The 14,809-nt window shown below is 43.3% G+C and overlaps 1 protein-coding gene across 2 annotated transcripts in view; it reads left to right on the forward strand.

The window, feature by feature from the left end:
* Positions 1 to 14,809, forward strand: part of LOC112219079 (RNA-binding Raly-like protein) — a 40,653-nt gene that overhangs the window by 3,401 nt on the left and 22,443 nt on the right. For both annotated transcript variants that reach the window (XM_042301155.1, XM_042301156.1), the window contains exon 2: positions 1,652 to 1,727. In XM_042301155.1, the coding sequence (XP_042157089.1) occupies positions 1,660 to 1,727 (68 nt within the window). In that variant the 5' untranslated portion in view covers positions 1,652 to 1,659. The remainder of the gene's footprint in view (positions 1 to 1,651; positions 1,728 to 14,809) is intronic.

Consider the following 14,809-nt stretch of genomic DNA (forward strand, 5'->3'; position numbering starts at 1 on the left):
TACTCACCCTTGCACTTTAGAGGCTGCTGTCCTATATACAGAGACATGAAATCACTAGTCACTTTAAAAAATGTTTTTAACTAGGCAAGTCAGTTAAGAACAAATTCTTATTTTCAATGACAGCCTAGGAACAGTTGGTTAACTGCCTTGTTTAGGGGTGATATGATCTTGCATCCTTTCGCTCTAACCAGACCTGCCTCCCCACTTTAATAATGGAACACTAGTCACTTGAATAATGTTTACATACTGCTTTATTCATTTCACATGTATATACTGTATTATATTCTACTGTATTTTAGTCAATGCCACTCCGACATTGCTCGTCCTAATATTTCTATATTTCCTAATTCCATTATTTTACTTTTAGATTTGTGTATATTGTTGTGAATTGTTAGATATTGCTGCACTGTTGGATCTAGGAACATAAGCATTTCGCTTCACCCACAATAACATCTTCTAAATATGTGTATGTGACCTATAACATCTTCTAAATATGTGTATGTGACCTATAACATCTGCTAAATATGTGTATGTGACCTATAACATCTGCTAAATATGTGTATGTGACCTATAACATCTGCTAAATATGTGTATGTGACCTATAACATCTGCTAAATATGTGTATGTGACCTATAACATCTGCTAAATATGTGTATGTGACCCCCCCCCAAAAAATGTATTTGATTTAGAAGAAAAGAAAAGGGTGGAAGAGAGCAGTCAGCAAGCCCTCTCTCAGCAAGCCCTCTCTCAGCAAGCCCTCTCTCAGCAAGCCCTCTCTCAGCAAGCAGTCTCCCAGCAAGCCCTCTCTCAGCAAGCCCTCTCTCAGCAAGCCCTCTCTCAGCAAGCCCTCTCTCAGCAAGCCCTCTCTCAGCAAGCCCTCTCTCAGCAAGCAGTCTCTTGAGAGAAAAAACAAATGACAGCAAGCCCTCTCTCTTGCTCCCACGTTGGATCTTGGACGGCTACTTTGACAACATCTGAGTGGACATGTGCTTTTTTCATTCAAGATTTGAGAAATGTGGAACCTTTTCCAACACACAGCATGGCTCAAATGAGATCAGGAGGAGAAAGTAGAGAGAGAGAGAAAAAGGATGAATGGAGAGAGAGAGGTAGAGAGAAAAAGGATGAATGGAGAGAGAGAGGTAGAGAGAAAAAGGATGAATGGAGAGAGAGAGGTAGAGAGAAAAGGATGAATGGAGAGAGAGAGAGAGAGAGAGAGAGAGAGAGAGAGAGAGAGATAATGGGTCAGTTCTGGTAAGGGAACTCTGCATTGACAGACAGGTACATGTTGGAAGGAGTGAAGCAACATGACTGTGGGAGGCAATTAATTTGACTCTGGCAGACAGAGGGCAATTAGGCTCAGAGTCCTCTCGTTAATATTTCCTTCTGGGAGAGTGTATGTGTGTGAGTGTGTGTGTCTGTGTGTACGTGCGCGTGTGTGTGCGCACACCAGTATTTGTGTGTCTGTGTGCGTGCATGTGAGTGCCCGGGGTGGTAAAAGGTCAGACACTATCTGGCAGGATATTCTGCTCACCTGTCCAACTCCATTCCAATTTCCCCAGGGGGGCTGCTTTACAAGGACACACCTGTCCTTACACCTGACATTACTGAACCTCTAAATGGATATGACTTTATAGCCGTCGTTGTGTTTCAGACAGGACCATGGCTGGGGAACTGAGGCCAAGTCGCCCAAAGGCAGGAACCAAGAGAGCCAGCAGTGAGGCCTTCGGGTGAGTCCAGATTCAGCCTCATTAAGGTCATGGACCTCACAACTACAGATATAGGATGTTCATTTGAGTCACTTTTCTACAGAAAGAAAACAATCATGCAGCAACAGTAAATGTGAATTGTATTATAATTAATGGACATTTGCAGGATAACAGGAGATGTAAAACTGGTAGTGTATTTGTGGTTTAAAAAGGCTTCTGAAGTCTGTAATTCTTTACATTTCAGACTTTACTTTCCCTTACGAAAAATGTACCAACCCCTACAAAAATGTCCATTAATTATAATCCACACAATAATTCACATTTTCTGTTGATGCAGGATTATTTTCCTTCTGCAGCAAACTGGCTCAAATTAAGATCCTACATCTGTAGCAGTTTGTTGTTAAAACAGTATAGTTACCAGGGTGTTGTTGTAGTATTCACTGTTACTTCACTACATGTTTGGCCTTGCTGAATGTGGCTCCATAGTCTGTCTGGAAGCTCTGGGACTGGGAGCAGCTGCTGCAGAGGAATGCCTTTGTCAGACTGATTCTGTACAAGGTATCCCAGCCCAGCCCATAGCTTATCCCAAGCCTTAAGCCTGGTTTATACTAGGTCTAACGACATGTTTTAAAGTGACAATCCCAAAGTTTGTATATAAACACAGCTAGCCAACACCCCCCAGATCCTGCAGCCATGCTTCCCTAGACAGATTACAGAGGATTAGCAGACATCAGAACTTCATCACTGGTCTGATGGTCTGATTAATGGACAGACAGCATGGATGTCAGCCCACCAGCAGCCCAATATCCAGTCAGTCTGTGCCCATAGTCACATCCCAGTCCTATTTATTTGTGGGGTTAACTCTCATTGGGTCACTGGAGTGGCCTCTATCAATCCATCCCTGAGACATGCTGCTACTGTTGATGCTGCTGTGGCTGCTTGAAAAAACCAACACACATCAAATGTATTATCACTGCATGCAGACAGACAGGATTGGGGTGTTTTTGAAAATGTGATGAAACTTTGAAACTGTTATGGTGTGCGACCCAGATGTAGTTCCATCCCCATGATGGAAGCCTCTACTCTTACGACGGAATTCTAATCCGTCACATCCTTTTGGGATTTTTTTGTCGGCCTTAAAAGAGGCCAATTTAAAACAGCCATGCTACAGTGTAACTGTATTTTTTGGTGCAATGGCTCCACATTTACATTATTGGTTCTTCTAATGGGACACTTAGTTTTCATTAGAGAGGAGAGACAACAGGCAGAGAAGAGCAGGTTGAGGGAGGCATCGACGCCCATCCAGCTGCTGGGCGATGCAGTACAGTACACCCACAGACACTCATAGCTTCTCTGCAGTCCCTCAATACATATTGATTGCAAATAAGATGGTAATGGGAGACAGTTCTCATGGTCATGTCAGTGACCTGAATATTCCCCATAGCCCGTTATTGTATATGGAGATAGTGGACATCAAATCAAATCTTATTTGTCTCATGCACCTAATAGAACAGATTTAGACGTTACCAGGAAATGCTTACAAGCCCTTAACCAACAATGCAGAATTTGTTTGAATTTTTAAGTAGGTATTACGGCCTCCCGAGTGGCGCAGCAGTCTAAGGCACTGCATCACAGTGCTAGAGGCATCACTACAGACCCGGGGTTGATCCCGGGCTGTGTTGCAGCCTGCCGCGACCGGGAGACCCACGAGGAGGCTCACAATTGGCCTAGCGTTGTTTGGTTTACACGGGACCCAAACTGGCTGCGCGCGTGCACCATCGTGCCTAAATGTATTTTGGCCCCCCCACACCAAATGCGATCACGAAACGCAGGTTAAAATACCAAAACAAACTCTGAACCAATTACTTTAATTTGGGGACAGGTCGAAAAGCATTAAATATTTATGTCAATTTAGCTAGATAGCTTGCATTTGCTAGCTAATTTGTCCTATTTAGCTAGCTTGATGTTGCTAGCTAATTTGTCCTGGGATATAAACATTGAGTTGTTATTTTACCTGAAATGCACAAGGTCCTCTACTCCGACAATCAATCCACACATAAAACGGTCAACCGAATAATTTCTAGTCATCTCTCCTCCTTCCAGGCTTTTTCTTCTCTGGACTTTACATTGCGATTGGCAACTTTCATAAATTAGGTGCATTACCGCCACCGACCTCGCTCGTCTTTCAGTCACCCACATGGGTATTACCAATGAGGAGATGGCACGTGGGTACCTGCTTCTATAAACCAATGAGGAGATGGGAGAGGCAGGACTTGCAGCTCGATCTGATTCGCAAATAGAACTGACTTCTATTTTGGCCCTTGCAACGCAGACGCTCGTTGACGTGCGCGAGCAGTGTGGGTGCAATCATTGAATAATATGGATTTCTGAAATTATTTGGCAACGCATGCGACGTGTCAGGGTATTAGGGGAGGGTTTGACCGGCCGGGATGTCCTTGTCCCATCCCTGCATCCTGAGTCCGAATGGGAGTTGCAGCAATGGGACAAGACTGTAACTCCTACCACTTAGGGAGAAAAAGGTGTACATTTTTTTAATAAAAGGGAAAAAAGTAGGTAGGGGTGAAATGACTATGCACAGACAATAGACAGCAAGTAGCAGCAGCGTAAAAAAGGGTGTCACTGCAAATAGTCCTGGTAGCCATTTGATTAACTGCTTAGCAGTCGTTTGGCTTTGGGGTAGAAGCTGTTAAGGAGCCTTTTGGACCTAGACTTGGCACTGCGGTACTGCTTGCCATGTGCTAGCAGAGAGAACAGTCTATGACTAGGGTGGCTGGAGTCTTTGACAATTTATAGGGCCTTCCTCTGACACCGCCTGGTATAGAGGTTCTGGATGGCAGGGAGCTGGCCTCAGTAAAGTACTGGGCCATACGCGCTACCCTCTGTAGTGCCTTGCAGTCGGATGTCGAGCAATTGCCATACCAAGCAGGATGTTCTCCATCGTGCAGCTGTAGAACTTTTTGAGGATCTGAGGACTAATGCCAAATCTTTTAAATCTCCTGAGGGGAAATAGGCATTGTCGTGGCCTCTTCATGACTGTCTTGGTGTGTTTGGACCATATAGTTTGTTAATGATGTGGACACCAAGGAACTTGAAGCTCTCAACCCACTCCACTTTAGCCCCATCGATGTGAAAGGGGATGTGCTCTGCATTTATTTCGCTGTAGTCCACTATCAGCTCTTTTGTCTTGCTCACATTAAGGGAGAGATTGTTGTCCTGGCACCACACTGCCATGTCTCTGACTTCCTCCAAAAAAAGGCTGTCTCTTCATTGTCTGTGATCAAGCCTACCACAGTTGTGTCGTCGGCAAACTTAATGATGGTGGTGGAGTCGTGCATGGCCATGCAGTCGTGGGTGGACTGGGGGTACAGTAGGGGACTAAGCACACACACCCGAGGGGCCCAAGTGTTGAGGATCAGCGTGGCAGATGTGTTGTTGCCTACCCTTACCACCTGGGGGCAGTCCAGGATCCAGTTGCAGAGGGAGGTGTTTAGTCCCAGGGTCCTTAGCTTAGTGATGAGCTTTGAGGGATCTATGGTGTTGAGCTGTAGTCGTAGTCAATGAACTGAGCTGTAGCTGTAGTCAACGAACAGCATTCTCACGTGTTCCTTTTGTCCAGGTGGGAAAGGGCAGTGTGGAGTGCAATCGAGATTGCATCATCTGTGGATCTGTTGGGGTGGTATGCAAGTTGTTGTGGGTCTAGGGTTTCTGGGATGATGGTGTTGATGTGAGCCATCACCTGCCTTTCAAATAATTTCATGTCTACCGACGTGAGTGCTACTAGGCGGGAGTTATTTAGGCAGGTTACCTTGGCAGTCTTGGGAACAGGGACTATGGTGTTCTGCTTGAAATATGTAAGCATTACAGACTCTGTCAGGGAGAGGTTGAAAATGTACGCGAGTATGTGTCCTGGTACACAGTCTGGCCCTGCAGCCTTGTGAATTTTGACCTGCTTAAAGGTCTTACTAACATCAGCTATGGAGAGCATGATCACACATTTGTCTGGAACAGCTGGTGCTCTCATGCATGGTTCAGTGTTGCTTGCCTCGAAGAGGGCATAGAATCTCCATGCCTCAGAGAACATCAGTCTCATCCCAGTTAGATCCTCCATAACACCCAACCCACTCTCAGGAGGGTCACTAGACTGGAGCACAAGAGTACTAACCCATTCCTCTTTATAGTCTACCTCCCTGCATTCTAGTGAGTGCATTAAAACACAATTCCAATTCCCCTCCTTTGCCTTGGCTCTCGTTTCCTCCACAATGCTCCTCCATTCACAGTCACGTAGCGCCAGACTTCTTCCCATAATTTCCCCCATAAACACTCAAAAGGCAAGCATCAGAACCCAGGAAGCTGATACATATTTCATAGGAACTCCTCATGAGGCCGGAAGAATGGAGAGCAGTAGGACCTATCCACATACAGAGTAGAGTTCTACAGATGTAGGATCTTAATTTGATCACCCTGTTAAAACGTGTAGTGTATTTGAGGTTTAAAAAAGGCTCCTGAGGTTTGTAATTTCTACTTTGAAAATCCACTTTGAAATTGACTTGATTTTTCCTTACGAAAAACATTACTTTCCTGCTGTAGAAACTGACTCAAATTATTATCCTACATGTGTATTGCTGCAAATGTTGAATACTGATCATTATTTCTATAATGACTTGTGAGTACTTTCTCTCTCTTAGGGTTTAGTGGATGGAGAACAAAAGACACTGTCAGTTATCTGAGTTGTACACTATAAAGCACTCTACCCAATAGTCATGTGTTGTGTTTGTCTGAGCTAGGGGAGAACAGTGATGTAAACTCCATAAGAGTGCTGATTTGGTACCAAGGAAGCTATCTGCTGTCTGTGGATTGTGCAGCTTCAGGGTCCGCCACAGAAATTAGGCCAAATTGCTCTCCTCCCCTGCTAAAATAATTCACTCTAGCTGGGTAATGTCTCCTCCTTCAGCTTGGCTTTGGGGTGTCTTGGAAGGTTGAATGATAGTACTGTATTGGATTCAAAAAACTTACTTCAGCAATTGCTGGGGGGGGGGGGCTGAGTGACGCAGCTGTCAAAAATACTACAGTACTACAGTACTACTGCCGGCCATGACCGGGAACACCATAGGAAGGCGCACCATTGGCACAGTGCGGGGTAGGGGAGGGTTTGGCCGGGAGGGCTTTCCTTGGCTCATCGCGCTCTAGCAACTCCTTGTGGCGCCTGCAAGCTAACCAAGGTTGTAATTTGAGAAAATGGGTTACAAACAAATATGATTGTAGTCATATCATCCTGAACACATTTGGTAGCTAAGCAGGGTCGGGCTTGGTTAGAATTTGGATGGGTGACCACCTGGGAATACCAGGTGCTGTAAGATCTAAAAAAAATGTTTTTTTTAAAAGTTTAAATTATTGACATGATTTTTCTTCACAACACTGATTCATCCATGTCAGAGATTACACATTTGAATTGAAACCATTGTATGGGATCGACCTAAGCACTGATAATAACCCAAGAACTCACCACCGTGGTTACGAAACTGAAAGACACAAAAAGAAGCAGTAGTCGTTTGTCTGTATAACTTGCTTCCAATGAACAAAATGTCAAACAATATCTATTATCTCTGCTCATATCCCCATCCATCACAGTTGAATCTCTTTGTGAAGGTTGTGTACTGTCCCATTCTGTCTCTGCCTCATCTGTCACTGTAGTGCTCTCCAAACCCCTTGTCTTACTCTGGACCTATCTGACTGAAGAGCTGTCCCGATGGGGAGCCCAAACATGTCACCTGCAATGGATCTCTTCCCCTCCATTCTCTGGATTCACTCACAATTAGTCAGACATAATACAATCACTCTAAAGGGCTTCTGTTTCCTGCTTCCTGCTTCCTGCCACTGCTAAATGAATCTGTCAGAGGAGCCTTGCTAGCCCAGAGACCAAGTGCTTCTTCTTTATCTTCTTCGTATTCTTCATTGTGCTTGTACACACACAACAAAAACACACACAAGTGTGTGCACGTCGACTTGCAGTAAACATGCCACACGGACAGACCGACGGACGGACGGCTCAGTCCCAGTGCAGTAGTAAGAGGCAGGCCACGACCTCGCACATAATTCGTCTGTGGTAGCATTGCAGTGGGATCATTCTATATCAGTCTAGCAATGCCACTTAGAAAAAGACTAGACAACAGGTGGGATTCATGGCTTTGTTTTATTATGTGATGATAAAGACATGGATTATCCACAGTAAGCAAATGTGGCATCAGTGTGTCGTAATAGTGGTTGGCAGGTTATCTAGGTAATCACACAGTACTTTCAGGGATCAACTCGTGAAAATGTCAATGCTATTTTCTTTTGGTGTATTATGAATCATACAAAAGTCAATTTCCTTAATCTCGTGGGAACAATAAGTCTTGTTGACTGTCATCAAAACATTAATATCCTTTGGAGTATCACAAAGTATTTGTCAAGATTCCAATTATTGGGAGAAAAACACTGTATGGCTGGTTCCTTTTTTCTTTGAAAGAACATTGGATGCAGAATTTGGGTACATTGATACAGAAAAGACACCTAGGCTGTCACAGTAGACCATCATTCCACATTGCATAATTACAGTAATGGGAAGAAAAACAAATGAGATTGCTCTCTACGCAGCCAGTGAGGACTGTGCTTGTCGCTGGCCTTTCAGAGCTCTAGAGAGCTGCCCTTTCACTTTAGAAGAGTGCAACATCCATTTGATCTGAGTTACAGCCCAGCTCCCCAGTTCTATAAAAGCAAATAGAGCCAGCGTTTTAAAGATCAGCCCAGCAGAGATGCAGAGATAATATGGAGCTCAGAGGCTTTACAGGCTGTTGTAGAGTAAAAGTCCCTACACTGTTGTTTTGATCACACTGTGCCTGATATACCCATACACTCACCCCATATACCTTCTCCAATTGAGCAGTGGAGGGAGGCTAGTGTTTCTAAGTACTGGGTCCTGTTATCTGACTAATACTCAAAGGTACATCCATATTGAGTGCTTCATCTATAGTGATAAAAGAGAATTATCTCTACGGGGATTTATCCTGTTTATTTACAGACTCTGCCCTTGCGCAGCACATGAGCCCCATGCATTAGAGCTAATAGTGCCAACTGCGACATCACAGAAAGGTACACTGGAGTGGAACCTCCTCTCTCTTCTTCCTCTGACGTGATCGACTGATCATACCCTTGAGTGTGTCATTTGGGTTGTTTCTCAACAGGGGCACGGGTTTTACTTCAGGTTTTTGGCTGTGTTGAAATTCTCCGACAGCGTCATGGAATTCACAGCAGGCTGAAGGCCTCAGGGCATCTACAACCAAACTTGTTTCAAGAGAGGTTTTAATTGGCTCAACGGTGGAAAAGTTCCATATGATCAAAGCGTATGTTTGGGGGATTCAGTTTGAAACTGTGCCTTGATCTGTTTGGCTATGTTCACAGTAGGCTACATTGTGTTCTGCACACCTGTGGTTGTGTTTTATATCTTCCGTATATTTCTCTTTCGTTCCTGTGTTCAATGTGATTGTAACACATAGACAAAGCAAGAGAGGGAGGGACAGAGGGAAGGAAGGAAGGAAGGAAGGAAGGGGAAGGAAGAAGAAGAGAGAAGGAAGGAAGGAAGGAAGGAAGGAAGGAAGGAAGGAAGGAAGGAAGGAAGGGGAGAGAGAGAGACAGAACGATAATTATGTCTTTGGCCTTCATCTCCTGCTAAGATGTGTGTTTAATAGGAAAAGATGAATCAGCACTTCCTTTGAACAGAAAAATAACAGGTTAATTATTATGTAATGTAAAACTCCAACCATTAAACCTCCCCGTCTCTCATAGAGACAATACATTCAGTACGGTAAGCTTTGCTTTACCAGCAAAGAACAAATGAAAGATGGGAACAAATAACAAGGCAGCAAACAAAAGGTTATGACACATACAGGTGTTTTGCATTTAAAGATCCCCTTGCTCTGTCAAAAGAGGGACTATTGAAAGAACATTCTGGACCAGTTAATGCTGCATTGTTGATGAAATCACTAATACTGCCATATAATCTCAGTACCAACAATGTACCTCAAAACTTGTACGTTGGGGTTGCCAGATTCAGCCTTTGAATAAGGTTTATTGTATAAGACACAGTGACATCCTCCTGTATTTGAGCCTCTGCCAGTCTGCCTGCATGGCCGCTCGTCGCTGTATGTCTGTCATAATTCAGCTTGGATCGGGGCCGCCCTTCGATTTGAGAGGAGCTGAAGTGGCAGGAAATCAGCTCCTCGGCCCATTAACCCTGGTCACGCTGCAGCCAAGCTGATTTATTACACAGCAGCACACTTCTGAGGGCTCTACATTAAATCAGAATACATCTATCTGGGGGAGGGAAGAAGGAAGGGAGGGAAGGCAATGTGACATGACTGGATTTGAACCTTTATTTAAGGATTTTTCATCAACTGTCGCCTCTTTTTATGGCAGATGGTCCAGCACCATCCTCAGACAATAGCTTTAATTTTTGGTGCAATTCTCATTTCTGGATAGGGCTTAAAATACAGGATCAAATCTTGCGATGTCACATGATTGCGCAAAACACATCTCATGCTATCTTTCTGTGTTGTGTACACTAGCTAGTTGCTTATTTACCTTTGAGTACTCCTTACCATGGCCAGGGTTGGGGAGTAACTGATTACATGTAATCTGATTACATTTTTTATTTTATTTTTAATTTTACAACTGTAATCAGTTACGTTAAATTACAGATACTTTTGAAAAGTAGATGATTACTTACTTCTAGGATTACTTTTAAATTCATAAAGGATGTTTGCGGAAAAAAATACATTATGACACCTTTCTGTTTTCTCAATGACATTCAATTCAGCATTGAAAAAAAACCTGGGTTTAAGTTTGTTCCACCTGAGAGAGTATTGTAACTGTAACAGATTACATTTACAAAGTAACCTATCCAACCCTGACCATGGCTTACCTACAGTATGTCGACCACCTTACTTCACTTCTGCATACCTTGCTCGGCCTTAGCTTACTCCGTACCATACAGTTTTACCTCAGTTTACCTCAGCTTTATCATTGCGTTTTCTACCTTGGTTTACTTCTGCTCTATGTACTGAGTTTACCTGCAGGAGGTATTTGTCTGGATGAAGCACTAAAGATAAACAGGATTGTTAATCTCCACTGCAGCTGGTCAAACCAGAGGAAACAGAGAAAAAGAAAAAGATCGATTTACCTCCGAGAATAAATTCCTTTATTAATACTAATAGTGTTTCACTGTAAAGGCCTTTATCCCTGGTAGCCTATCCTTTATTATATGCTGTGCAATACAATATAACAACAAATCGCTGCCCTAACGAACCCATATTAGATGGTGGGAGTGTTACTCATCACTGTTATTATAGATCAGCGGGACTAAACAGCCCAATAAATAGTAAATGCATGGAGAACATAGAGACACTACAGGGCAAGTGCGTATAAAGTTTAATTATCTATGCCATAATATCTAATAACAAAGATGCAGTCAGGATGTACAGATGTAGAATCTTAATTTGATCACTCTTTTGTTGCTGACAATTTTCCTGCAAAGCGGGAAATGTAAACTGGTAGTGTGTTTGAGTTTTAAAAAGGATTCTGAAGTTTGTTATTTCCACTTAGACATTTCAGTCTTGATTTAACCTAACGGAAAATGTATCATCCTCTACAACAAAATGTCAATGAATTATAATCCACATAATAACTCACATGTCCTGTTGCTGCAGGATAATTTTTCTGCTGTAGTGAACTGGCTAAAATTAAGATCCTACATCTGTAACTTTGTTGTTGTCCTCAGACAGATCAATAATAATAGTTAAATGCTTGGTTATACACAACTCAATATGACTGGTTCACTGCACCACTCAATAGTAAATGGTGAGGAGTTTGGCAGTACCCAAAATCAATAACACAGTTAAATGCTGATTAATACCCATTAAAGCTGATGAAGATGAATGGAGCAGAGTCATGCAGGGCTTTTAATGAGCAGACAGCAGGACTAGAGCTTTTGGCTTAGCTTTCAAAAGGACTGGAGCTATATATCATTTTAGCTTACAAGACCCTGTGTGTAGTGGTGGTGGAGGGATGCTGTTTTGAGCTTTGAGGTTAATACAGATAAGCTCTCTCTCTCTCTTTCTCTCTGGTCATCTCACTCACTCTCTATTGATAGTTTTAGGCTACTACATGATACACACATTTTCCCTATACCCATCATGAGGTTGCTACAACCCAGCCTACGAATAAATGTTTACATTAGTCCAAACCGTTGCAAATGAGAGTTTCTATCGGACAAATTCAGGTAGATTTATCCCCGTTTTGTTCCCTTTGCTTCCGTTTAAGAAACATTTTTCAACAGAATTGGCGAATGAATACACCCCTGATCATCCGCACACACAGTTCACTTTCATAGCAGCCACATACAAACAGCATCATCACTTTGCTTGTTGTATAATTCCTTCTTGCTTCTACACAATCACTGCCTTCTTACCTTTTCCCTTCACTTGGGGTCTTCAGTGCCAACACAACAGCTGTCTGTGACCATAACCGCTACACACAGTCTACATCGTTGTCAATGTCACCATATCAGCTAACGTCATGGTAAACATAACTCCTAGAACTAAAGCATTAGAAAACTGGCTACAATCACGCAGAGCAGTGTACAGAAAGCAGTTTAACAGTTCCACTGGCAGCCCCGGTGGCAATAAATTATTAAAACCAAAAGCTTACCTTGACTTGGAAGAGTTCCAGTGTTGGATAGCCTTAGCCAGCTAGCTAACATAAATAGCATTCCTCTCTGCTGGAGCCAGGTGTTTGAGTAGGCTAAATTGAGTAGGCTGATCCTTTGATTGGGTGGACAATATGTCAGTTCATGCTGCAAGATAGGTTGGAGGACGTCCTCCAGAAGTCATCATAATGACTTTGGAAGTCTTTGGAAGGGGGCGAGAACCATGAGCCTCCTAGGTTTTGTGTTGAAGTCAATATACCCAGAGGACGACGGAAAATAGTTGCCTTCCGGCTACACCATAGACCTTCATTGCAAAACAGTGTGTTTTAATCAGTTAGTTGGTGACGTGAATATACACTGAACAAAAATATAAGCGCAACATGTAAAGTGTTAGTCCCATGTTTCATTAGCTGAAAGAAAATATCTCAAAAATGTACCATACGCACCAAAAGCTTATTTCTCTCCAATGTTGTGCACACATTTGTTTAAATCCCTGTTAGTGAGCATTTCTCATTTTCCAAGATAATGCATCCACCTGACAGGTGTGGCATATTAAGAATCTGATTAAACAACACGATCATTACACAGGTGCACCTTGTACTGTAAAAGGCCACTCTAAAATGTACAGTTTTGTCACACAACACAATGCCACAGATGTCTTAAGTTTTGAGGAAGCCTGCAGTTGGCATGCTGACTGCAGGTATGTCCACCAGAGCTGTTTCCAGTGAATTGAATGTTCATTTCTGTACCATAAGCCGCCTCCAACGTCATTTTAGAGAATTTGGCAGTATGTCCAACCGGCCTCACAACCGCAGACCATGTGTATGGCAGACCATGTGTATGGCAGACCATGTGTATGGCAGACCATGTGTATGGCAGACCGTGTGTATGGCAGACCGTGTGTATGGCAGACCATGTGTATGGCAGATCATGTGTATGGCAGACCATGTGTATGGCAGACCATGTGTATGGCAGATCATGTGTATGGCAGACCATGTGTATGGCAGACCATGTGTATGGCAGACCATGTGTATGGCAGATCATGTGTATGGCAGACCATGTGTATGGCAGACCATGTGTATGGCAGACCATGTGTATGGCAGATCATGTGTATGGCAGACCGTGTGTATGGCAGACCATGTGTATGGCAGACCGTGTGTATGGCAGACCATGTGTATGGCAGACCATGTGTATGGCAGACCATGTGTATGGCAGACCATGTGTATGGCAGACCATGTGTATGGCAGACCATGTGTATGGCAGACCATGTGTGAATTTGGCAGTATGTCCAACTGGCCTCACAACCGCAGACCATGTGTATGGCGTCAGAGCAGTTTGCTGTCATATCAACCCAACCATGTGTATGGCAGACCATGTGTATGGCAGACCATGTGTATGGCAGACCGTGTGTATGGCAGACCATGTGTATGGCAGATCATGTGTGAATTTGGCAGTATGTCCAACTGGCCTCACAACCGCAGACCATGTGTATGGCGTCATGTGTGTGAGCGGTTTGCAGAAGTTATGAACATAGTGCCCCATGGTGACGGTGGGTTTTATGGTATGGTCTTGGATGGAATGGAATTTTGATAACTAAAAGACGGATTGGAGTCTTTTAATTGTCATCTCTTTGCAGCAATAGCCGTTTGCTTTCCAAACAGTTTTTCCGCGATTGCTTTTTTAAATATTGTGATATGCCTGGCTGGGTCTCTCTGCTTTTCACTGACAGTTGTAACTCAACATTCATATATTCTATTTGGAATTTTCAGCGTCGCTGCCCAAACTGCGGGCCCTTCCAACTGTAGGCTATGCGATTTAAAACAATCCACAGCTTATTCCTTGTAAAGAAGCTAACGATCCTCTGTGACCAAATCATGCTTTCTGGTGTAGTAGCCTATTTCGAATTATTGATTTATTTCTTATATACAGGAGTAAGCTAATCAGGTTAAATCATTTTGGCAATTTAAATACATTTACCGTAGGGAAAGCTTAGCTTCCCCTAGCCTTATGGACACACCGCCTACACCTTTTAATGTGTCAGAAACACAACCAGCCATGATGTTTTCATCTGATTGTCAAACAGGCACTCCTGTAGGCAACCTGGCACATTCGTTCACTCACAAAATAACTTCAGCATCCAAACCCCAACAGTGCATTGGTCACCCGCTGTTTGATGAATGGAAAGAGACGTCAGTTACACCACACCTATTGCGATGACATTCTGAGATTGTCATTGGGCCTACACTTGTAGCCTGAATTAATGCATCCACTGTTGTTCATGCGTACCTCGGTCTCAGCCACTCATCTCTGCCTTGTCTGTGAGTGTCTCAGGCACTCATCTCCA

The sequence above is a fragment of the Oncorhynchus tshawytscha genome, linkage group LG19 (genome assembly GCF_018296145.1).
Source record: "Oncorhynchus tshawytscha isolate Ot180627B linkage group LG19, Otsh_v2.0, whole genome shotgun sequence".
In the NCBI taxonomy this organism is placed as follows: Eukaryota; Metazoa; Chordata; class Actinopteri; order Salmoniformes; family Salmonidae; genus Oncorhynchus; species Oncorhynchus tshawytscha.